Below are 27,373 nucleotides of genomic sequence, written 5' to 3' on the forward strand. Positions count from 1 at the left end.
AAATAATTCGTTAAATATTGCTCAGTGCTTATTCAAAAATTTTAGATAGAAATGTTTTGAAAATTATTTCCCTTAGGTAATGAGTATAGATTTACTAATTTAACACTCAATACATTTAATTTTCCTATAAAAAACTTAAAATCCCTTAAATTTCATTATTAAAAAGGTACATAATTTACAATAACACTTAATAATAAATAATTATGATATATTAAAGTAAATTACATAAATATCCTGAAACAAAAATTGATTTCGAAAAAAAAAAAAATATTTTCTAGTCAAAATATATATAGAACTCTAAATATTAATTCATTCATACAAAAATTGGTTATGAAAAAATCAGTAGTAAATTATTATTTTTCAAAATCTTTTTACTAGGAAAATATACCTATCAGCCCCTTAGTGGCCATTAATAATAACACTAAATAAAAATAAATTGTTAGTTTTTCATTTATAAATCATGAATAAACTCGATAAAACTGCTATCATAGTATTTGTATATAACATACCTTGATAGTTGATAACATTTATAGTTCTTTCATGATCCGAAATACCTCTTTTCTCACAACTAGTATAAAAACATAAAAAAAAAGTTAAGTATTGTATTTACTCATGTTAAACATGAGATTAATCATAAAAACACTAAGTACAATAAAATAATACATAAACTGTATTTAAGGTAATAGTAGTATGCATCATACTTCCTGTATAATTCTTATATTCATAAGCTAAATTTTGTTAACATTGACTCCATATACTATTTCAGAATGAAAATTCTAATAAATAAAATGTATACTTTACAATAAAAATACAACCTTAAACTAAGTAAACACCAAAAAAATCACAACATTCAAACTTGGATTTGACATTTCTCAAATAATGATCTTTTTAAATACCCATTTAAAAATAATCAGATAAAACTATATAAGATTTGTTTGTAATTGTTAAGTAAATAAAACTCATAAGTAAAAATTTGGTTTTAAATGATAATAAAAATATCGTATAATTCTATTTTTAAAATATTCAACTTTGTATAATACATATTTTGAAATAAACAGTTCAATATTCTCCCATACCTTTTTTTTTAACATGATTAAAAATAGCTGAAACTTACAAATTAATTATATAAGGTCATTTTTTCAGTCAAAATGCTAACTATGTTTGTTTACACTGAACACTTAATTAAAGGTTATTTTTGTCTTAAACTTTTAATTCCTTCCTAAGATAATAAATTATCTAAAAAAATTGCAATGCCTAAAATAATTAAAAACTTTTAACCGATGTTATATTTGTGTCAGTAAATCTTTTAATTTAGAAAACTGAAATACTAATATTATTGTATATGTGTATACTTAACCTCATATCTTGAATCACTTGAACTATGTTGCAAATCCGGATACCTAACTTTTCAAGGAAAGTTCTTTCACCAAACACCAGGTCTCGCCATGGGAAACTCTCTTGCCCCCGATCTCTCTAACATTGTGCTCAATGATCTCCTTGATTCTGTCATCCCTTTATTCCATAACGACATTTTATTTATCATGTCTATAAAAATATGTAGACAACCTTTTTCTCATTCTAAATCCTGAAAAAATCCCTCATTTCTTCTTTTAACTCTTACCACCCTCGCCTTCATTTCACCATTGAAATTGAAACTAACTCTTCTCTCCCCTTTCTTGCCCAGAATAAGAATAATGACGGCTCCTTGTCCACTGACTGGTATAACAAACCCACTTACTCCGGTAGGCTACTTAACTATTTTTCTCAGCACCCCCACCATCTAAAAATTAATATTGCCAAAAATCTCATACACCGTTGCCTTTCCTTATCCGATCCCCAATACCACAACACTAACATTCACCGTATTAAGACTATCTTGCTTTCAAATGATTTTCCACTTCACATCATAAACGAACTTTTAAACTCTTACATCAAACGTTCTACACCTACTTCTCCTTCCCCAAACTCTCTACATTCACCATCCACACTCTCGATTTATAAATCCCTTCCATATGTCCCCTCTCTCACTGACAACATACAAAAATTCTTAAAATCAACAATTCCTTCACTACGTCTTGGACTCAAATCTCAAAATAAACTATCTTACTTTTTTACTAATACCAAGGATCCTATTCCACTCCAATACCGCTCTAACGTTGTATACCGGATTCCTTGCTCCTCCCCCAACTGTAATTCTTCATATATAGGCGAAACTAAAAACCACCTCAGATCACGTATCTCTCAACATAAATTATCTATAACTTCCCACAACTTATCCACTTCCAAACTTTCAGAACATGCCCTTACACTTAATCATGCTTTTGATTTTGACCATACCACTATTTTACCCACTGTTCCAAATTACCAAAAGAGACTCATCTCAGAATCCATTTATATACATCTTGAACCTCTTCCAGTTAACCACAAAATCGATAAAAACTGTATCTCGCATACATACAGCCATATATTAAACTTAATTAAGACTAAATAATTTTACGCTCATTTTATTATCATCACCAAACATTTTTCTATTATACTTTTGTTTTTTTCTCCTGTTTGTTATCTCTTTATCACATATATTATCCATCACTGCATTTACTTATATTTATTCATCTATGTTTTATTATCTTTTTAATCTTACCACATTTACTTTGTCTTGTTTTTGGTAAACTGGTATTTCTCATGTTTCTTTTAACTTATTTACTTATTATTGTCATCACCTATATTGTTAACACTCCATCATGTTTTTTTCACTTATTTCTATACTTTATTATTTATTTTTAATCTTTTTATGTACTTCTTTCTATATCTCACCTTGTACTTTTATATATATTTTTATTTTATTTTGTAAACTTTCACTTCCGATTTTTAAATTACCTTATTTCACTTTGTTTTTCATGTTACTCCTGTTATCTTTACTATTACTATTATTCAGTATCATTAGTGTGTCATTATGTGTCATTCTAATTTTACTTAGTTATTCCTAAATTTAAAATTATTATATTTATTATTATTATCATATTTCTGTATCTTTCTTTTATCATTTTTCGTCATATCTTTATCACTAGCGACATTTATTGAAATATAACCGTTGAACGGCTGGTGGGGGGAGCCAACTCCCCACTCCTCCACGCTTCTGCTTCATTGTTGCCTCCTTTTCACCCATTTGCTTTGAACAGGTAGGTTGTCTTGGCTTGTTCTTTGCTCATTTATTATCATTTTATATCTTTATTATTACTTATTTATGTATAATTATTATTTTTTCATGACGTTTATTTAATCTCTATTTTTTTTTTCCTTCCCTGTATTGTTTTTGTTTTATGTACATCTCCTGTATTTTTTAACTGTATATTTTATGTATTTTTATAAAAAAGTTTTACTCTTGCCATTGTTACTTATTTTTATTCTTATCATTGTATCTTATCTTTGTATTTTTATTCTTATCGTTGTATCTTATCTTTGTATTTTTATTCTTATCATTGTATCTTATCATTGTTTCATTTTGTATCTTTTTAGCCTTGATGAAGCCCTACAAAGTGGGGCAAAACGTCGGAAAATAAATAGTTGTAAACTATTTTTGTTTCTTCTTTGACCGCAACCCTGACTATCTTCCTATATACTAATATTATTGTTTTATCATCGTCTCTGAGGGTTTTTGAAATATCCGGGTTTAATCCTAGCTATTGAGGTGTGATGTGAAATGAGCGTGCTTGGAAAATATGGCTAATTATTAAATTGTGGTTAGAATACTGGCAGCTTGGAGGCATTTCTTTTGAAATAAGATAGAAGTGGGTGAGCCTTGTGTGACCTATTCTTAGTCTGGTCAGTACCACCTCCTCTCTACATTTGTGGCTGGAGGTACCCCAGGGCTTGACGTCCTTTTTAATAATTTTTATTTTATTCCTTGGGCTTTCATTCGATAAAGATAGCCATCTATCTTTGATTTCCTTTTTGAGGGGTTTACTCATTTCTTATGGAATTAAAATTGCTTTACCCCATCCCGGAAGCGCTAGTGCTTCTCTTGCAGCGTGATCGGCCAGTTCATTCCCTGCAATTCCTACATGACTTGGAACCCATATAAATGTAACTAACACACCTATATTTTGTAGAGTGTTTAAGTAAAAATGTATACAGGAAATTTACGGATGCTATGGATACATACTATCTAAACCTTTTAATGAACTTAATGAGTGTAATTATTGTTCTATTGTTGTGGTTCCAAGACAAATAGAAGTGAAGTGCTGCTGCTATTGCATTGAGTTCGGCAGTGCATATGTTTCATTGTTTGTAGAGTTTAATTTTGTACATTAAGTCATTCGTTACAAAGGATGATGCTGATGATTGGTGTGATTTTGATCTATCTTTGTAAATTATAAAGGATTTTGGCATATTTTGAAGAAGACGAGAAAAGTGGGCTTTATATTCAGCTGGTTCAGTATTAATTTTAGAGTATTTGGACAGGTCTAAAATTGTTTTAGAACGTTGGAGAGTCCATGGTGGATGATTGTTTTCAGATTTGCCAATTGCTATTGTTTTGAGAAAATAGATAGCTGAGGAGATTCTTTCTGATAACAGAAGTGTTAAATATTGTTTTTGTTGAAAAGGAATGGAAAATTTTGAATTAAAAATATATTTATATGTAGGCTATTTTGTCTGTGGATATAATTTCGAACTATAGGTATATGGTATTAGATAATGACATGATTTACTGATAACAAAGCTACACTAATTCTGTTTAATCAATACTAATAACTGATTAAAACATTGTTCGTTTCAGATTAAACACATTTTGAAAACCTCCAATAAATATCATCACATATTACCCATAATAAGATGAATTGTTTTAAAAAAAAAACTTATGTTGTTTTATCCATGAGTTTAGCTTCAGAAAACAGAACTAGATTACTTAACAGTTTAGTTAAGAAAATAATAAATCATACTTGTAAAAATTTACTAACTAGACTAATTTGAAATTTTTATTAATACTATTTATTCATTGTTTCAAAAATAAAATAAAAAAAAATTCACAAAGAAGGAATCTATCTAACTATTTAATATAATTCTTATTTAAATTGTATATGATACTCAAAACAAATACAATATTATTTAGTGAGTATAAACAATTCTACAGGAAATATGGTGCTAACCACTATCTCTATAGTTTCTATACAATAATTAATTTTACCACTTTTCTATGTATTCTATACATTGATTTGGATTGGAGATGTTAATTTTTAGTAACCACTGTTAATTCTTCCACAAAAAAATTGTATAATTTAAATTCATTGCTTAAATACATACTATTTTATTCCAAAGACATCTAAATTTATGTTTCTTAGATCATTGAGTCATATTTGTATAAATGAATGGAAAAACATGATCATCGAATACTATAATTTAAAGTTTGAACTAAATAAATTGGGAAGACTTTTCAGAAATAGTAACATAAAAAATTATCAGATTTATATATTACTTATGATTAGTTTCTTTAATTTGGTAACCTAATTCTTAAAAAAAAAGTTAAAACTATTGCCAATCAAAACCAGTTATATATTTTCATTATACTAAATAATTTTTTTGTGTTGATACACAAAAACACATACACACACACACGTGTACAAATAACATAAAAAAAGTGGTTATGCAACCAATATAATGAGCAACAGTCTCATAGTTATTATTTAAACTAATACTTTCATGAAGTTTTAATGCATTAATCAGAGAGAAATTATTAAGAATATACTGAAGAAGAAAAATAGTAGTAATAATATTATTATGAAGAAAAACAATTACATAGAAATACTATTAACCTGTGAAAAAATAATAATTTTTTGCTAAAATTATTCACTACATAATCTCAAAATCAAATAAATGTAATATATATCAAATACACCATTACAATTGTTTATTACAATAGATTTTTAAATGGAAAATAAATTGGAAGAAAAAAGTTTTTCTTTTTTTCATTTTTGTAACTGTCAATATTCAACTTAGAAAAAAACAAGTAGTAGATAAAAAAGAAGTGTAATGAAAAGCAAATCTCTCGGTACAATGTCCTGAAATCAAAATATTATTAAGTATTTTTATTCATATTTTGCTTTAAGCACTATTAGCATAATATCATAACAATAGTAAAATTATGGATTGTAATTTGTAAAAGTTTGAATTCTTCATATAGTTAATGGATAAGAAATCTGAGCTGCTTTCTTAAATATGGTTAAATTTAATTAATTTAAGCAGCTAATTATTACTTTGATGGTTAATGGAAGAATGGCTGTCTGCCATTGAAAATCTGATGAGAATGCATTAAAAGGTAAAGTATGAAAAGTATTATACTTTTTGGAAAGGGAACTAACAAGTCAAAATGAAGTTTGTATAAACTAAACAAATGTTTATTGTACATTTTACAATTGTTTATTGTACACGATTCACATTTATTAATAAAAAAATATGTTTTATATTTTATTTTAATGGTTATAATCAAAAGATTGAAGAATATTGATTCAAATTACTCATAAATTTCTTTTTAAACCGAATAGTGATAACTTCAAATATTAAAAAAAAAAAAAATAGAGCGCCTGTGAACTTAATGGACTAATTACCAAACTAATACTTTTGGAACTTTTGCAATTAATGAAAAAAAGGTTAAATATCCTCTGATAGTTATCAGAGCAAATATAATACCAGAAATTCTTCTTGTATTGGTAGATATTTGTAGCAAAAACTCAAGAAGAGGTAGGGATGGTGAATTTTAGTTTGTTGGTGGACCCTTTTAATGTTCAGGCACATAATTATCTCATTAAATATATATATTCTTTGAAGCATGGTACTTAAATAGACATCTTCTTTCTAATAATATAACTGATTAAAGTAACCATTCTGCACTTATCTAACAAATATGAATAAATCTTGCTCTTGAAATATTTTAACATTTAACTCATTTGTATTTTGAGAATAACTAACTGTACATAAACCTAATGAAATAAAACCAGAAATACTTATAAACTCATGGTTAATTTTTAAAATATGTTTATTATAGTATGCAGTAAATTAGATCTGAGAGATAAACATGCTGTTTCAGATGTCATCATATACCTTAAAAGGAAAAGGTCTAACAAAATACAACTTTCAGTAGCACATTAACAGGAGTATTACTTAACCCTTATGTTGCTCATCATATTTTTAATAAATTCTTTAATTTTCCACAAATGTACCTCATAAATTAAAACTATCAAATGAAAGAACTGTAGTGTTTGATAATAAGGATTAAGCAGAGCTAAAAACCAACAAAAACAATTTAGCAGTCTTTTTGAACACTATAAAAATTTAGTAAATATCTAAATAAAGGATTCTGATTATGAAACTTTATATAGAGAACTCTAAATATTATACCTCATTTAACATTAATATTTACATAGTAACTTTTTTTTTTCAAACCTTGTGCTGGTTTCTGGAATACCTTAAAAAATATACCGAGACTCGAGCACCCAACATCTATTTAAACGTTTTGCCCTTTTTCGCCAAATATCCACACAGACTTTAATTTGTCATATTCACTACCAGCAACTGTCCAAAATGCAAACATGCATGAACTTAATTTCGGTTCATATCTAAAAATTACTAAATTTCTATATTTACATAAACTACAATAATTATCAATTACATTACATTTTTGGCAAAATGTAGGAGCAAAATCAGGAATAAGTGGAATTGCATTATGACTGTTTCAATAACAAATTAGTAACAGAATATGTATGTATTAACAATATCAAAATACTTAAATAAGAGATATTAAATTATAGTTATTTACAGATAAAACTATGATTGTATTTTTACATAATATACAGTTTACATATATACAAATTAATATATAAACACAATAACTAATGTTTATTATCACCAAATTCTATAAAAACAGAATTTGGCTAATGATCAGCTATCTACATCATACTCCTCTGATTCCCGATGAACAAGAGCTTGAACAACTCTAGGCAGTTCACTGCTTCTTCGAAATGCAGCTCGCCTGTTTTGGGCAGCAAGTGGTTGACCACTGTCAGGAGATGGTTCTGTAACGGTTATACAAACACCATTCTCAGGTAGGTCTAGTGAACATTGTAACTTAGGAATCTCAGAAGGACATTCATTTGAAACAGCTCCCAAGTCATTTCTGAAATAAGATTAATAATAAATTGTTGGTTTTTAAAACACATGCATAGTTATGAAAAAGCAATACATTCACACAGACTAACTTACATGCATATTCCTACATCATATTTAAATGGTAATTCTTATATTGAACTAAATATAATGGTTTAATAAACTAATTTTTCTTTGTAATTAATATCAAATTATCAATTTGTTCAATATAATAATGTTTTTTTAAATAACCTAGACATTGTTTCCTCATTTCCATTGGGTTGTGTTCCAGAAAGCAGAAGTAATGGAAGATTAAGCCATGTTGTCCCAAGATCTGAAATATCACTTGCATCACTAGCTCGGGATGACTTTCTTGATGAAGCTCTTGAACCACGATGGACATGTAAAAAAGCTGACAGTCTTCCCTGCCAACCACCCGGTGATGATGTTTGTGTAGTTCCATCTTCCCCATCTTGCAAGGATGCATTTTTTTTTTCACTGGATAAAAAATCTTTCTTAGATAAATAATTTAATAAAATTAAATTAATTTATGTTATATTATGGTTTTAGAAATTCTTATCACACTATTTAGAAATGAAATAATGATAAAAGTATTTAATTAACTATTAAAATGTTTGTGTTTACATTTCTATGCTGTTATTTATTTAAAATTATTCACCTTTATTTTAATGAAAATTAATTTGAAATAAACATTGTTATCCCTAAGCCTGGATAAAGGCATAGGGTTAAGAGACATCTGGAAAACAACCTAATAAAACAACTCACTTTGGAAACTATGCAATTATAGTAGTTAATGAAAAGGTTCCTGTTGGGACCTGATAAGATTTGAATGATCCAAACCATCACAGAGACTAAGAGAAATATATTTTTTTTTTTTTTTTAGAATTATTCAAATTTAGATTAGGCAAGAGGATTTATATGTGAAACTACTGTCTAACCCATTTTTATTTTATTTTAGCTACAGAGCTATCTACATACTTTATGACAAGCAAAATATCTTCCTCTGACCTATCAGAGTGGATCAACCTTTCATCGACCAGTATTTATTTTATATATCTATTGTTTTTTGTAAGTTAGTTTCCTTTTGTTGTCATAATCTATTTAGTTAATTTTATTTTGTCTAAAAGACCTTTTATTCATTGTTTTATTCATCTTTTGTTGTTTTAGTTTAAGGTTTCAAATGTTGGATTAACCAAAGAAATGTTTATATCCGAACCAGCTAGCTGTTTTGTTCTTTTAAAGCTTTCCAACAAAAAGACATAGTCAAGTTGAGGTGGGTTTAACAATGCTGTAGCAGTATTCCATTAATTTATGTTACTTACAGTCTGTAATTCCTGTAAGCTCTTTGAATGATTCTAGCAGCACGATCTTGTCGTTTCCACATTCGAGTAGATGATACAATTTCCAATTCTTTGCGGGTAGGAAATTGTTTTTTAAACTTTATATCCATTTGATCTTGTAACTGAAAATGAGAAAGAATTAAAAAAAAAAATGATAAAATATATTTTTACTAGTATTTAATAAAATATTTCCAAAACGGTTGGAATTTTATAAATCATTAAACTTCAAAATAAAGTAATTTAAAATAATTAATAATGAAATTTTATAACAACAAATATTTTTGAAATAATAGGCTTACTTCAATACTGAAGGTCTAAATTAGAACTTCCTATATTAATCTTAAGGAAGAAACAAACCTAGGTATAGAAGTATGTAGTTAGATGTCATAATTTTGATACAATTAAAATCATTATTGAGCTTGTGAAATTTTTTATTCATGATATATAGTCTATTTAGGTGACATAACATGATTAGGATGCCATAGGAGAGAGAAAATGCTTTATTCACTCATGCTGCCCAAATACATTGGGTTGCTACATTACACAGCACACTAATCAATCCGTGATCGGACATATATAAATTACATATTTTTACATGATATAAACTTTTTTTTTCTTCTTTCTCACAGTTTTCTTTTACAATCAATTCTACACACTAAATACAAATATTTCAATTTATTCCTTTTTTTCTTTCCCTTTCTTGTCCCTTCTATTTCAAAATTTTTGTTTAATTTTATCAACAAATTCACTCTCCTGAATTCCCCTCTCCCTCTCAGATCCTCCCCAGTGACCTGCTAAACAAATTCACCATTAGACGGCGATGTGAAATCAAACCAGAGAAATACTAGTCACAGCAGTAGATCAGTTTACAGTAAAACAAACAAATAAATACATTTTACCAAAACAAAACTAATACATAAATTTAAAGGAAAATATAATAACAAATTGGTTAAAAGAAATACTTGATTGGATACATAAGTCAAAAAAGATAAATAAATAATAATAATAATAATAAAAATAAAATAATTTAATGAATAAATAAGTTAAAACACACAAATCGACAGGTCCACCTACTAAAATAAATAAATATAAAAAATAATGAATAATCTATAGCTAATTTTCATGAAGGTGATGGTATGAACCCATATGGGAGTCCAAAATAATATTTGCCGCCAAGATTGCAATATCCCCGATGCTAACACCTAGGCCTTCTAAGAAGCTCCTTGTTCTATCTGGTATTGTTCCGCGAGATCCAATCCAGAGGCCTCTCATGGTGAACTCTCTCTTTCCGAAGGTCTCGCAGAATTTTTCCTTAAGGAAGGGATGCATTTTTCATATATTTCATTTTTTTCCCTTTCCACTCCACCTTCCTATTCGAGGTCATTACCCTCAAATCTTACTGTCGGATCCAAGACCAGAGCCGTGCCTCCGACTTTTGTGAATGCGACAATATGATGTATATCTGTGATTCACCTTTGTATGAATAATTAATTATTAAACGTCATGAATATTTCTTTAAACCTCGTTCACAAAGGCCAAAAAATGCATGAGCTACATATTACATTTTTACTTAATGTTGCTACTTACTTTTTTAAATTCCTCTGTTTCTTCAACATGGCCTAATACATGTTTGACCAAAGCATGAAGAATATCTAAACAGTGTATCTTATTTCCTCGAGCAATAGGAAGGTTGAAACTAACTAAAGCAACTGTATTAGGTTTAGGTATACCAAGCGGTGGATCCAAACTGGCAATAAATTCTGAGAGCTGGCTGAACCGAATGAATTGTGTAGCATGGGGATCAAATCTATAAAAAGGTAACAATCAATGATTGAGTTTTACGATCTTTAAGAGTACTAAAAATTGTTAAATATTCATTCTTACTTTGACCATCTTATGTAGAACATTTCTAAATCATCTTCGACAATTCCAATTTCTTCTTCTTGATGTGCTTGGTTAAAATTTTCCAAAATAATAGCAATATACATGTTAATTACAATCATATAACTTATAATAATAAAACTTGTGAAATACGTAATGGCTAGTAAGGGATGGCCACAGTTGCCATTAGGTTGATTATTAAAGTATAAATCACAGTCAGGAGGTTGAACCATAAGAGATTCTAATACATCATTCCAGCCTGCAGATGTCATTAGTCTAGAAATTTGCAACAGTTAAAATAATTTTAACCAAATAAAGAAAAGAAAAGTGAATAGTTAAACAAAAAATAAATCAATATACTTAATAATAATGGTTCTCAAGATGAGTAAGAAAAAACTTTGTAACATATAATTTATGACTGCCTCTTTTATGAAAGACAAAGATCAAAATTGATTATAAATCTACTATTGATAGGAGAAAACTGGTCAATGATAGAAATATACTTGTACAGTAAATTTAGGCTTTACTATGCAAAACTTTTCAAAGGTCAATTAGTATTTTTTATCTTTTATTTACATTATTTATGATAGAATTTTTTCCTATCAGTAGAAAAACAAAAAATATTCTATTTTTAGCAGATAATGTCAGTTTTCACTTAGTCACAATATTTTTCTATATATCAAAATGTATCTTTTTCTAGCAAGGCTTTCAAAACACCAAGAAGCATCATAGTATGTTAAGATTAGCATTATAGTTACACAAAAACAAAATTTTATCGTGCTAAGCATAATTTTAAATAGGACAATAGTACTGAATGCACACTAACTACAAAATCTGGAACATTAGTTAAATTTATCCCATTAATTTCCTTAAACAAATTATAACCAAATACAGTCAACAAACTAATAATTTCTTACTGAAGATGGTGAATAGAAGAATTGCATAAAAAATGTTATTTACTGATAAGTGTGATTGCATATAACATAGTGTAAAATATATTTTACTCATATAATGTATACCTGTTGGTCATGAGAGATTAGTACAAATTTGTTACAGACGTTTTACTTAAGGGAGGAGCTGAGGAAACCTCACAATATGAATCATTTAAAAATTTAAGGCAAAAAGTTACCTATATAAAATTAAAATTTTTAAATCATTAAAATATAATCAGTTACCTGTATCAACTGTTTTACAAATAATTAATTATAGCTGTATCCATTATTTTACTATTTGGTATAGTTGTGTTTCTGGTTAGTATGTTTATAATTTTTATAAGTTAATTTCATCATTGTTACATATATACCCTTATATCCAGAGAGTGTACAGACTAGATTAAATGTGTATAAATTATGAAACACCTATAAACGATTAGTGTAAAAAAGAAAAATCAATCGAAATACCAAGGTTTTCCAAAATTAATTGTTTTCCATAGTCAATTAATTGTTGTCCGAGACATATCCAATTACCCACAACTTTCTGAACAATTATCTTATAGGCATCTGGTGCCATAATAATGTTACAAGATTTGATATTCCAATAATGGTTAAATCTTTATCAATTTCTTAAACAATAAAGTAATAATGGGCATTTGTTGTGAGATATTTTGATTCCCCCCCTTTTTTTTTTTTTTTTTTTTTTAAATGAAAGTCTGCACTTCTTTCAAGTCAAAACTTAATTGAGGGGAATAGTGGGAGAAATGGTAAAAGAAGCCATTTTATGTTACTAGTATTTTATTCCTATTTTGATGGTTAAATCTTTATTTATTTCTTAAAGTATAAACTATCAATAGAGATTAATCTAGAGATATTTTAATTCCTTTTTTCTAATGAATGTGAGCCTGTATTACTTTCATGTTAAAAATTAATTGAGAACAAAAATGTTATAATTTTGTTCTATTATAAAAAAATTAGTCTAGTTTGGAACTTTCACTGATTCCAAACTCTTTTTGGTAGATAGAGGAGAGGAACAGAGATAGGCATGATCAAGATAATCAAGTCCCAATTCATCATGGTGTAATATTTTCCAGGACAACCAGAATGGGCCTGCATGCTTTTATCATGGTTTATTGTCAGGGTGGATATATGAGAGTCTATAAGGGGTATTCATGATGTTGTGTTAAATGTAAAATGTTTTACCATGTTAAATGTTATAACTATGGGATTGTGAGCAGCCCTATTTGAAGTCATGTTAAACATTAAATGCATAAGAACCCCTAGCGGATTTTCTCAGCAACTTGTTTTATAAGCCTTTATGTTTATAACCTTTTGTCAATCGGACTTCTTTAAAAGCTCTAGTTTTAATATTTTTAATTCAATTTTTTTTTGTATTTTGATTTTACGAAGATTCAGCTCCTCCGCAATCCTTTCCTTTTCAAATTCAAATCGCTCCCTATCCAACACAAGGCGATCTGCTAATACCTCTTCTGTTTTTTTAAATTATCCATTGTGATTTAATAACAGGGGTATGAAATAATAACTAGCACAAAAACGAAAGAACTAACCTGACACAACAAACAAAAATGGTGGCGAGCTCAACTGGTCTATTGTGTGACGTCATTCTCCATTTAACAGACCAAGTAACAGACTCTCAGCCATGTTACGTGTTATTTCGTTTTACCACGGCAAAAGAAGGTAATTTTTTCCCATTTAACATGAGTTTTTCCATTTAACACGCTTTAACATGTTAAACTAAAGATAATGATTACCCCTATAGTTGTCTGTAGCTGTCTTGGATTTACAGAGTCTACATTCATGATGTTGTGTTAAATGTAAAATGTTTTGCCATATTAAATGTTGTAAGTATAGGATTGTGAACAGCCCTGTTTGAAGTCATGTTAAACGTTAAATGCTTAAGAGCCCCTAGCGGATTTTCTCAGCAACTTGTTTTTTAAGCCTTTATGTTTATAACCTTTCCTTCCAGAGCCTCATGTTATTGTTTGATTCGAATTTGATTTAAATTTGAGTTTGGATTTAAACAATTTATTACAACATGCCTAGAGTGAGTGAAAAGTGGAATTTGTGTAAAAGTTTAGCTTATGAGTGTCTTATTGATCTTCAAACTTGTGAGGAGGAGAATGAAGTTCTGCTAATTGACAACTGTATTGAATGTTTTTGAGTTTAGGTTATTACTAATTTTCAATATTTTATTGTGCATGTTTGAATAAAATTATTATGTTCTAAGAAAAATGATATCTAATAAAAGTTGTCATGATGTCTACAACCCACGTTTTTAGTATTTATTGTAATAATGAATCCATTATCCTCCTATCTTCAAACCTTATGTATTGTTTAAGAATAAAATCACTTATTTTCAGTAATTTCTTGGAAAAATTTTCTAACAAGCATATATAGCATGTTACATGTCAGGTAAAAGTTAATTTAAATAGCTACAAAATGTCACTCGTCCCATGTTTCTACCTTAATCATGAGTGGAGCTATTTGTATTTAAAAATCTAGCCATTAAAAATTTAGAAAACTATAGAGCTATCATTTCAAAACTGGTGAACCTAATTTAATAAAACTTGGATGTTCCTCTTAGGTGCCAGTAAGCTTTATGGAAACTACTTTGGTATCAAATTTTATTAGATTATGAGATAATGAGGTAAAAAAGTATTTGGAATGTGTTGATTTGACATGAAATCAATCATGAACAAAAATAAAAAGCTTATATCTATTTGAGGGAGAGAGAGGCTGCTGAGGTCTTAAATGATTTTTTTTTGTATTTTGATTTTACGAAGATTCAGCTCCTCCGCAATCCGTTCCTTTTCAAATTCAAATCGCTCCCTATCCAACACAAGGCGATATGCTAATACCTCTTCTGTTTTTTTTCTCTGTTGTATCATTAAAATTATCCATTGTGATTTTAAAACAGGGGTATGGAATAATAACTAGCACAAACATGAAAGAACTAACCTGACACAACAAACAAAAATGGTGGCGAGCTCAACTGGTCTATCGAGTGACGTCATTCTCCATTTAACAGACCAAGTAACAGACTCTCAGCCATGTTACATGTTATTTCGTTTTACCACGGCAAAAGAAGGAAATTTTTTTCCATTTAACATGAGTTTTCCCATTTAACACACTTTAACATGTTAAACTAAAGATCATGAATACCCCTATAGTTGTAGGTTAACATATTAGTTAATAAATACTTCTCTACCATTTTGTTTTGTTTGCTGATTAATGTAAAAATTAAAATTATAATCTGATGACAACCGTTGTAATAAATAAAAAATAATAAAACAGATGAATACAACATACCTGAATAATAACTGCATACTTCTACCAAAGGTTTCAAAGTTAACCATATCATCAAGAGCCCTTTGATGTTTAACATGTCCAAATAATGACATACCAATAATTGCATAAATAAATGTTATTAAAGCTAAAAGAGCCCCAATATTAAATAATGCTGGCAAGCTGACTACAAGAGCAAATAAAAGTTTTCTTATTCCTTTGGCTGCCTAAAAATTAGATAAATAATTAGAAAATAGATTGTTTCAATGTAAACAACCCACATTTCAATGAAGCAATAAAATCACTTATTAGATTAAAGATTCATACATTAAAAATTTTACCGGAGTGAAGTAAAATTTATCCTTCTCTAAGCCAATAAAAAAATAAAGAAAATAATGATAATACTTCTCAATGTTAAATTATTAATATCTAGAGGTGACCAACCCATTCTAACCATGGTGGAGGGTCAATTCTTTCATTCAATGAAAAAAGTCCACTCACAGGAGGGGGGTCCCATGGCAGCATTGGCATCTACATATATACTTGTTTTACTTAAGAAATGAAAGATGTGAACAGAAGATGGTCCCCTGCAGTATAAGCATATGCCTAATAGCAATTAGCAGTATTAGTGCCCCTTGTGGCCATTACAGTAAGAAAGAGTCTCTAGCTTGTGTGGCATAAAGAAAAGGTGAGAAGAGCGCCATTTTTTTTTCTGAAGTGAAGTAATGCCTAGCTTTCAGTTAAAAAGAAACATGGGTGGATTAGGTTAAATTTATACTTTTGAATTGGGCCAGCAATGATGGTAATATTGATGTGTCAATGTGCACCAAGATCCGGTTACAGTGGATTATAATAAAAATAGAGTGAACTCACTTAGGTGGGCATTTATGTGGATGAAGTCGGCATCTTCTCTCCCCTTATCTTCCTCTCCCAGCTCTCGTTCCTAGTAAGGGAACCACTTCCTTGAGTTACTCTCGCATCAAAACTTGAATTCAGGAGAAGAATAAAGATAATTTGTCTGAATAAAAAAAAATGGCGCTCTTTTCACGTTTTCTTAATGCCATACAAGCTAGAGACTCTTTCTTACTGTATAGGCCACAAGGGGCACTAATACTGCTAATTACTATTAGGCATAAGCTAATACTGCATGTAGGGGGGGGGCAATACATATATGCTGCAATTACAATATATATATTGTAGTGATATTTTACGTCTATAGTAAAATAAAATAAAAAAATGTTAACTGTTGCAATGTACAGTAAAAGGACGTTGGAAATTGGACAATAAAATATTAATATTGTGAAAAAATAAGTCAATATCAATTATTTTGATCATTTAAGAAAATATTATTATTTTGGTGATAAGTGAGGGTGTGTATGTTTTGTATTTAAAATGTAGTTCATGTCATAATTTTAAATTAAGAATAATTATGGTTTATAAATAATTTCTTTGAAATGAAAATTGTTATTAGATGTATTAATAAGCATTTTAATTTGTTATATTGATAAATAACATTTATTTGAACAATTGTATGTCATATAAACATTTTTTTATTTTGGATCAAAAAGTTTTATATTTGAATTAATGCTATTTTGAGATAAAGTTTTCTCAAAGACACCAGAACATTGGTGTCTATAATAAATCACAATATGGTAGAATGAATTCATTTGTTAATAGAAATTATATCAACATTTAGTCTTTATAAAACTTAATATTTTATGTGTATGAAGTGGATTAAGTTTTAAAAGACTCAAAATATAATTAATACTTTTTAATGTAAAAGTGTAATAAAGTGATAAAAAAATTAAAAAAGGTTGTATTGTCAAATCATGATATCTATTAAAAATTGAGCTTAGTAACTTTGCAAGTAAAAGTGAACTTTGCAGGGATGAAAAAAATCATGAATAGTGACTATGGTCTTAAAAACTAATTATTTTTAAACTAAATTAATTTATACAACTTAATCCAATTTGTGAAGTGGAAATTCATTCAGAAAAGACAGGAAAGAAGCCAACTCAACAGATATAGGATTTAGAATGGAAAACTAAAAACAACTGTTTAATGACTTTTCTAAAAATTTAATATTTTCTAATTTTTATTTTAAATTGGATTTATGTTTTCTTATTTAAGTTGTTTGTAATTTCTATTATTAAAGAAATTACAATTCTTGTACAATAAAATATGTTTTTTTCTATCTTCCAAATATTCCTGGAATCAAATAGCAATGAAGCTAAATATTTAAAATTATAAAATGTTTAAAAGATAGAACTTTATTAAGGAAAAATTGATGTAATTTGTATGCATTTTAGTTTTATTTGTATGTTAGTGCTACTTTAAAAACAATAAAAACTTGTAGTCAGGTGCATTTTGAGTTTTAATTGTTAAAATAAACCTAATATTAGTAAAATTAAAATACTGGAAGATCACTGATTGACCATATGTATTAATATATAGAATATGGTTCGGGTGCGATCAAATAAGACGAAGCCCTACAAGATGGAGCAAAACGTTGGCTCAATTAAAATAGTTTACTTGGCCGCACCCAGACCATATTCTATTTATTAAAACTAAAATATATTGAAGGTTGATCCAACAAATTAATTCAATCGATTCTTAATATTTATATCGGTTCATTCATTAACTCAATGTATGTTAAACAAAGTCTATCTATTTGGAATTAAATGAGGAAGAAACGCATAATGTAACACACGGTTATTATTATTTTTATTTCAAAGAAAAAGAAAAATCAGTATTATCAATTATTAAAAAATATTAACAACCAAAGAAAATATGTAGACAGTACATAGACAAGTTTATATGTATATGAACTTGTAATACGGTTTGAACATGATTACCAAGGATAGTAGAATTCTCCACTAAATGACATTAACAACATACTTTCATGATGCCCTGTGTTCCTCAATTCCTAATCAAAATAGCTACTCGTATGGAGATCTATATAAATAGATCCTGTATCCTTTGGATACACAAAGGATATGTGTATCCTTTGTGTATACAGTTCAAACAATTTGAGGTGAATTGACAGAGAAACAATAAATATTTTAATATGTATAAGTTGATTCACAAAGACTGTGTGGAGAAAAGGAGAGTTTAAATTAAACTGAGGTTTAGACTACAATAATTGATAACAGTAAATGTATTTTTATTATATTGCAATGCCCACAATGATATTGATATCCAATCCTATTCAACCTAACTCAGTAAAAATCAAATAGTTGTAAAATAAAGTTTTTGTAATTATAGTATTTTATTGATCATAAAACTTATGTAGATATATAGATGTGTAGATGTATAAAAAATATGTTTTTAATTCAGGTTGGACACCTTTATACAGTTTTATTCATATCTTTGTTATTAGTTACATAGTAATAATAAAGGCTTGACCAACACAAAGGTTTGATGCTGATACTACCATTCATTCTCTACATACATCTGTTCAGTGACATCCCTCTAAACCCAAGTCTACTGAATCAGTCTTAACGTTATCATACCAAATACGTTTTGATCTACCCCTTGGACGTTTACCTGTCAGTTTAGAATTTATTAACATTTTAGGGATCCATTCGTTACTAAGTCCCACATTCTTATCTACATCTTATTCACTGCAATAGTATAACCTGAATTATATTTACCAAGTGCATTTTCCTCAATTCAGCATTGTATAGCCTTCCCAATTCTCTAGTTAACTCGTCCTTTTTCAGTCCTAATATTTTGCATGATAGTTTATTTTCAAAAACCTTAAGGAGATCTTCTTCCCTTAGTGTTAGAGGACACATTTTACATCCGTAAAGAACAGAGAGAAGGATAATAGTTTTGCAAATTCTAACTTTTAAGTTTTGGACAGATACTGACAGAAATTGAATGATCATTTGTAAATAGTGTAAAACTCAATTATATAATAATATATTTGTCCTCCAACATTATAAAATCTATCTCATACCTTCAAATACTTTGTCCATAATATGGAAGTCACTTATTAGAACAAATGTTCATCATCAGGATACTACTAAAATTGTTATAATTGAAATTATTAATACAATATAACTTATCATAATGTTTTATAGAATGATTTTTATTAATAGCCCTGTCTAATGGTATCCAACCCGAAATAAAAATTTAAATTTAAACAATCCACCTACAACCTGATATAAATGTGTTAATTTGAGCTCTTATTAATTCTTGAGAAAACTTCACCATAACAATTATTGTTTCAAAATTAATGCACTATGAAAATCAAATTTATAATACAATCAAAGTTATTATTATACCTTTATTAATCGTAGTATCCTTCCTATTCGAAAAACCCGTACTACTCTCAACAGTGTAGGAGATATTGGAAAATCGATCATAATATCTTCCATTAGTATCCCAAGGATGGAGGCGAGGACCAGAACAAAATCAAATAAATTCCATGGCACAGTAAAATAGTGATATCGTAAGCCAATAATTTTTACTATTGCCTCTGAAAATAATAGTATGTATCTATTTCTGTAAAAACATTACATTCATAAAATAACAATAAATACATTTTAATTCTCACCTACCAAGACCGAAAACTGTTGTGAAGAAAGCATTGCTCACTTCCAGAACAAAGAATACTGCATGATGTTGATTATAATGCTCTATGCCCATTGTCAACATATTTAAAAATATTAGAGCAAAAATTGCTACTTCAAACCTATAAGAAATTAAATTAGCTACAAATGGAATAGATACAAAAACATGAGGAAGTGATGATAGTTTAAAATGGGGACAAAAACACACAGTTTTTTTTTCTAAGCATACAGTTCACCCAGTAATTCACGCTTAGAAAGGAAAACTAAAGTAACAATAACAAAGGGATTATTTGTAATAATTATTTGCCATTATTTCTCAAAATTTCTTTTTTGAAAATATATAAACTGCATCCTCACTCCTCACTTTGACTTCGTATCACATATTATTTAGTACATCTAACAAATTTTCTGAATCAATAAGGTGTGCTACAGCAATGTATCTAAAAGGCGTATTTAGATTTATCAAATATGACAGAGGGAGACTGAGAACAATATAAACAACAAACTTCTTAGCATTTTAACAAGTAAGAGTAAATGTAATCTGAATGGAAATTCATACAAAAAAAGTAAAAGTAAATAAATAAAATTAAGATAGCAGTCGTGAGAGATATTTTACTTTTCGGATAAGATCTGTGTAAATCAGCAAATTCAGCTCTGTTGAAGCACTCCATTTTTACCTTAAAACCTTCAACAACTCTAAATTGTTTCAAGAGGGTGTATTCCTTTCTTTTTTTTCCTGATAGTTGTTTTTTAATAAAAACTAGAGATAAATCATTTTATTTTGTTTTTATAGGTAAATAGATATAAATGTTTGTTTTTCTAAATAAAATTGATCAACTGTTGTATTATGATTGGTTGAAATATGGCAGGTATGCAAAAGGAGAACTCTGAGAGTGGTAAACTGGAACTGAATGCCTGTCTTAGCTCAGACAATGAAAAGTTGATAGCTAATACGCAAGAAAGTCTACAAGTTAATGAAAAGAGATGTATTATGGAGAGGTGCCCACCAATTTCTTAAAAAGTAAAACCATACGTGTTGGAAGATGTGGTAGAAAATCTTCAATCGGCAATATAGAGAGCTAAAGATTAAAATTTGAGTAATTAATTTATTATTTTATTTTCACTTATTTATTTTACTTTTTCTTGCATCTATAAAATATTGTAGAACTAAAAATCTGATAGATTTAAATCAAGCCATAAATATGTAAACTAATGAACTTCAATTTACAGTAGATTCTCAGAATTCAATAGTCCACAATAAATTTCAGAAACTGCACCATAAAAATTCACAACAAATCGTATGATATATTCTGATTAATAAAATTATTTAACGCCTAGACCACATTAATACAATTATAATTCAAATCAATTCAGGCCCCAACAGTCCACAAATTACAATCCAAATCAGTTCAGGCCCCAACAATCTACTAATTATAATTTAAATCAATTCATATCCCAACCATTAACAAATTGTAACACAAATCAATATAGGGCTCAACAATCTTATCAACAAACCCCAATGAGTACAAATATTAATCTAAGAAATAATCAGAATGTAAAATATAAATTTATTTGATACTCAGGTTTGTAGAAGTATTAATCTTGAAATAGAAAAATTCATATCTTAAATTCAGACCAGTTAGATTCTAAATTACAAATAAAAGGGGAACAAGATTCTCCTAATAAACCTACCATACCCTTTTCTGAGCAATACAAAGAAACTTTACAATTCGAAGGGAATTACTATGATTTTCAAGATAATTTTGCAGATCCAAATTTTTGTAGATTAAAATTTTTGAAACAATTTTGTGGATAAAAACTTTTGAAATAATTCTGCAGATCCAAATTTTCAAAATAATGTTTTGGATCCAGCCCAAGCCCAAAAGCCTTGGACTTGAATAATATTTCCTGCACTGATATCAATTTGACTCAGTGTTCTTCCTTTCATTATGAAACAAAAATCCAATCTAAAATTTCTCATTGATATCGCAGCTACTTAATCTCTTTTATCAACATGTGTTGCAAATAAATATTATGATGATAATATAATTAATGGACCTTTTCTACTAACTAGTGCTCATAGTTCTTCATTACAAAAAATTTAACACCTACCTAAATTCATCAAAGTTATTTCCAATAATCAAAACCTTCCCTAAGTTCTGAATATTTGATTTTCCTGAAAAACTTGACTTTTTATTAGGAAAACGATCAACGTAAGTTGTTAGGGTTGAAATTGATTTGTTAGAGAATTACTAATTACCGTTTCTTTGAAATCTCCCAATTTATTACGATAATAAACCCCCTCAATTGGAATATAGGTATACAATGAATAATAATTAAGGAACGTTCATCAAAATTCCTGTTAAAAATATTTCCTATGAAGAACGTATCTTTCCTCACACCTAATTTAATAATTTTATTTTCATTCTATAAAGATCTTATATCTATAAAAAATAATGAAGCTAATTGCTCAATCAAAAATAAATTGGATAAACTTAAAAAAATAAAACAAAAAAAACAAAACATAAAGAACCCATTCTTTGTAGATTCCATGAAAATTTAGAATTCAATGAACTCCATAATGTGAATTTATTAGATGCTAAAAAAAAAAATCAAACTTCTCATAAATAATCGACCTCTTCCGTACAAATCATTTGAATCAACAGGAAAAAAAAAGAAATCAAAAATGTAATAAAACAATATCAAGATCTATCTTCTATTGAAGGCACTCCTTTAGCAGTGAGTACTCACGTGAAACATAAAATTTTAACAAAAGATAAAATTATAGTATATACTAAAAACTATTAATATCCACAAATATTACAGAGAGAAGTAAAAAAGAAAAATATATGAAATCTTAGAACAACAAATCATTCGCACTTCTTTGTCGTCCTTATAGTCCTGTAGCGAGAGGGAGCAAGTGTTTTAGCCACACTCACCAGAGCGCTGCACCTCGAGCCTCACCGAAGCTCTCAAATTTACATATTACTTCATTTTGTAAAAGACATATTGTCATTTTTATATATTAATAATTTCTGTACATAACACTTAACCATGTCAACAGAATGATTAATAAACGATACTAAAACAATGCACGAAACTATCTCAAGTGGACATGTACCGACCGCTTCTCGGTCACAGCCACATGGACTAGGCCTATAAATAAGTGGCTCTTAATCCCCATAATCAAGTGTCATGGCCGCTACTGAGGTTCTAGCTAGTTATCTCTCTCTGTTTATTCTTTGACCACTGTGGTATTAGCGTATGTATTGCTGTGAAAACCGGTAAACAATTACTTTATACGGAGTTAAACAATTACAACGTAATTTTAGTGTGGTGAGTGATCAAATAGACTATTAATAAACCTAGAACTAGTGCTCGTACAATAGAAGTCCCCGTCGGTCATAAATTGTGAACAGTGCTCTTGCTACCGTGCTCCCGCTACGGTTCGCAACTCGGTAGTTAAGTGCTAGTTCAGTGCTCCCGTCCTTCTTCAGAGCAGCTACTATGGTGGCAGAGGCAGTCTGTCCATGGAGTAGGGCCAGGTCGGCTTTCACGCTCGAAGCGTAAACACCGATGGTAGCAGCCTATGCCGACGACATCGGTGTTTACGCTTCGAGCGTGAGAGCCGACCTGGCCCTACTCCATGCACAGACTGCCTCTGCCACCATAGTATCTGCTCTGAAGAAGGACGGGATCAAGGTTAATCCGTCGAAGACGGATGCCGTTGTCATGTCCTTCCAGAAGGATAAGAAATGCAGACTACCCCAGCAGTTCGTTGTGGATGGTGAGGGTCGGAAACTCTCTACTAGCATCCTCTACCTCGGCGTGACTCTTGACAGGCACCTCACCTTCTCTAATCACGCCAGGAAGAGGCTTAAGCTAGCACGCCAGAAGTCATATAGAATCACCTGCTTACCTCACAGCAGACCTCACTCCGCCTCAAGCTGCAAATCTACAAGGCCGTCATACGTCCGACTCTTCTCCATGGCCCACCACTCATGCGGCACCTCTTCCGGACCACGTTAACCCAACTGCAGAGCTTCCAGAATTCCCTCCTTTGGCGAATAGTCAGAGGAACCGCACTCCAAAGGGCCAGGAATAGTGTTATCAGAGAGGAGCTCCAACTCCCTTCTGTGCCGGAATTCATAGGCCGTAGGCACATCAAATTCTTTGGGCTGAAAGCCTGTGCCAATCCCCTATTCCGAGAAATAACCCCTCCCCCAAGACCTGGAAGGTGGCAAAGCACGGTCCCCTTGGTCGACGTCCTCGCCGACACCAGAATACAGGGGCGACCACCATATATCAGGGGATACCACGTAGCCAATGATGACCTCCACGACCCACACGGTGGTGTCCTCATAGCTGCCCGCCATGGCATCCGGTGGAAGAAGATCCCGCCACCTCTGAACATCCAGGACGCCCGGATAAGTCATATCACCGTCCAAGTACTGATGCACCAGCCGACCTACATCACGGGAATCTACCGGCGTCCTAGAGGGTCAGTACCGGAACTGCGGCAGCTCTTAGACACCTGTGGGGCAAGGACGAACCACTGGCTGGTGGGAGATCTCAACGCCAGACACACTCTATGGCACAACACATCAGCGAACCTGGCGGGAAGACAAGTGGTAAAAACTGCCTTCACGGTAGTTCATCCAGGAACTCATACTTTCCGCCATTTTGGTACAGCCTTTCAATCCACAATAGACCTCCTGCTGACAAGGCAGCCACACCGTATCACAGGTTGCTCCGTAGCTGATTTCACCTCATCGGATCACCGCCCCGTGATCTATGAAGTACACGGTAACACCTCTGAGCCGACGTCCGAGAAGTTCAACTACCAGGAGGCAGACTGGAGCCAGTTCAAGGAGGAGGTCTACCATAGATTGAAAGATGTACCAACACTGCGCACTGTGGAGGAAGTGGACAACTATATTGAACACTTCACGGAGAGTGTCATGGAGTCTGCGCGTCAAACGATCCCCACCTACCACCCAAGACCCCACACCTTATGGAACCCCCGCCTCACATCATGGCACTCATACTCAGCAGGCGGAATTTGAAGAACCGGCACTACCGCTCGAGAGATCCGGCTGTGAAGAAGACCCTTAACGCGATTACCACCCACATCAAAAATCTCCTACGTCAGTGGAAGACTGCGATATGGCATGATCGCCTGAGGTCCACGCATGGTGACTACCGGAAGTTCTGGAAGCTCACCAAGGCAGCAACCAAGAAGACTTCAGCCGTTCGCCTGCGTGACAGAAACCGCCTCATGAGCCCCGCAGAGCAGGCCGAGTCGTTGGCTGAGCATTATCAGCAGGATATTGAAGCAAGGACTGGGGCATCGCTCTCAATCCCAACCATGGCCCGTGAGAACAACTATATGTTTGTCTTACCTAGAAGACTGAACGCCATCTTGAGACGATGCCATGGAAACCGGGCCCCTGGTCAAGATGGGATACAGACAGTCCTGTTGAAACAACTACCGAGGAAGGGAATCGCAGAGCTCACCAACCTGAACAATTCGTGCTTGAGGTTGAGGTACTTTCCAGACAAATGGAAACATGGCATCTTGTTTCCACTATTCAAGCCGAAGAGGACAGGATTTGACTCCGACCATTACAGGCCTATAACCTAAGGTTTACGAAAAGATCATCCTGAATTATCTTCGGGAATTCTGTGATGAACACTCCGTTATCCCTTACGAGCAGACCGGCTTTCAGGCACACATGAGCACGGAACACCATCTGATGAAGCTCCAGCATGAAGTGAACTCCAGCTTCAATAGGAACCATGCTACAGCTATGATATCCATCGATTGTAAAAAGGCATTCGATTCTGTGTCTCACGGCATTTTATGTCGTAAGCTCATAGACCTCGAATGCCCAGAGCAACTATACGGTGTGATTGCATCGTTCCTGGACATCAGGACCATATCTGTACGGGTTAGAGATGAGTTTTCCCGTTCCATCCCATTGGCATGCGGAGTGCCACAGGGAGCAGTCCTATCGCCAGTGCTGTTTTCCATCTATACAGCTGATGTCGTGGTGAAAACTACAGAAAGGCTACAGTTGCCGCCTATGCCGACGACATCGCCATCTACAGCAGCAGTATGAACCCAAAACATGCACTAGAGCGCGCCGGAGCAGTCTGTAAGAAAATTGCCCGACGACTGGGCAGTCTCAATATCTCTATGAACCCAGCTAAGACAGACTGCGTCGTGTTCGCTCACCAACAGCACAAAAGATCGACTCTCCAGAAATCACTCAAGCTGGACAGTACGATTATCTCCCCTTCAAACTCGATAGTCTACCTAAGAGTGAAGCTGGACCGTCATCTTAAATTCTCCACCCACATCTACCAGAAAACTAAAACTGTAAGAAGGCGGTCTTACAGACTCAACCAACTCCTCACATCACCAACGCTCTCTCTGCGGCTTAAACTGCAGATATACTAAAGTATTCTAAGGCCGGCGCTCCTCTACGGGTCACCACTCTTCACCTACCTCTCCGAAGCCACGCAGCGACACCTCCAGCGTTTCCAGGACACCATGCTGCGGAGGATGGTCCGCACAACATCGTGGAAGAAGTCCCCGGAACTGCATCAACTCCTAGAACTGCCCTCAGTGCCAGAGTTCATTAGTCGGAGGCACGTCACGTTCTTTGACTCCCTCCGATTTTTGACCAATCCACTCTTCCAGGCCCTGACACCAGCACCTCCACCAGTCCGATGGCAGGATTTACACCCGAGACCATCACAACTTTAACCCAGCAAAAGTGACAGTGACACAATTTTCAGTTTTAGTTTTGTAGTTTTAGTGTTTTTAGGTTTAGTGAAAAGTCAAAAAATAGAAGTGCGCCCCAGCACATCACATATTTTCAAATTGAACAGTGGAATTTCAAAAAAAATTTGTATTATGTCGAGCCACCCCTTAGAATGGAGCACAGCTCTAGTAAAAGGGCAAAAATCAACAAATTGTATATATATATATATATATACTGTATTGTACATATGTTTATATTTTGTAACTATTTTATGAATAAAGGGGATGTGAAAAAAAAAAAAACCCATAATATAGTATCAAGTGTCATGGCCGCTACTGAGGTTCTAGCTAGTTATCTCTCTCTGTTTATTCTTTGACCACTGTGGTATTAGCGTATGGATTGTTGTGAAA

General features: G+C 31.4%; 1 protein-coding gene across 1 annotated transcript in view; it reads right to left on the reverse strand.

Moving 5' to 3' along the window:
* Window positions 1-6,034: 6,034 nt before the first annotated feature.
* The window catches only part of NaCP60E (Na channel protein 60E), a gene marked incomplete at its 5' end in the record, with an annotated part of 101,600 nt that continues 80,261 nt past the window's right edge, over window positions 6,035-27,373 (reverse strand). The window contains 8 exon segments of the mRNA XM_067049393.1: window positions 6,035-8,167; window positions 8,389-8,634; window positions 9,480-9,619; window positions 11,085-11,304; window positions 11,382-11,654; window positions 15,641-15,843; window positions 19,906-20,099; window positions 20,182-20,315. Coding sequence (XP_066905494.1) covers window positions 7,933-8,167; window positions 8,389-8,634; window positions 9,480-9,619; window positions 11,085-11,304; window positions 11,382-11,654; window positions 15,641-15,843; window positions 19,906-20,099; window positions 20,182-20,315 — 1,645 coding nt within the window.

The sequence above is a fragment of the Halyomorpha halys genome, unplaced genomic scaffold, assembly GCF_000696795.3.
Source record: "Halyomorpha halys isolate HHAL.00 unplaced genomic scaffold, Hhal_1.1 Scaffold1889.1, whole genome shotgun sequence".
NCBI classification, from domain to species: Eukaryota; Metazoa; Arthropoda; class Insecta; order Hemiptera; family Pentatomidae; genus Halyomorpha; species Halyomorpha halys.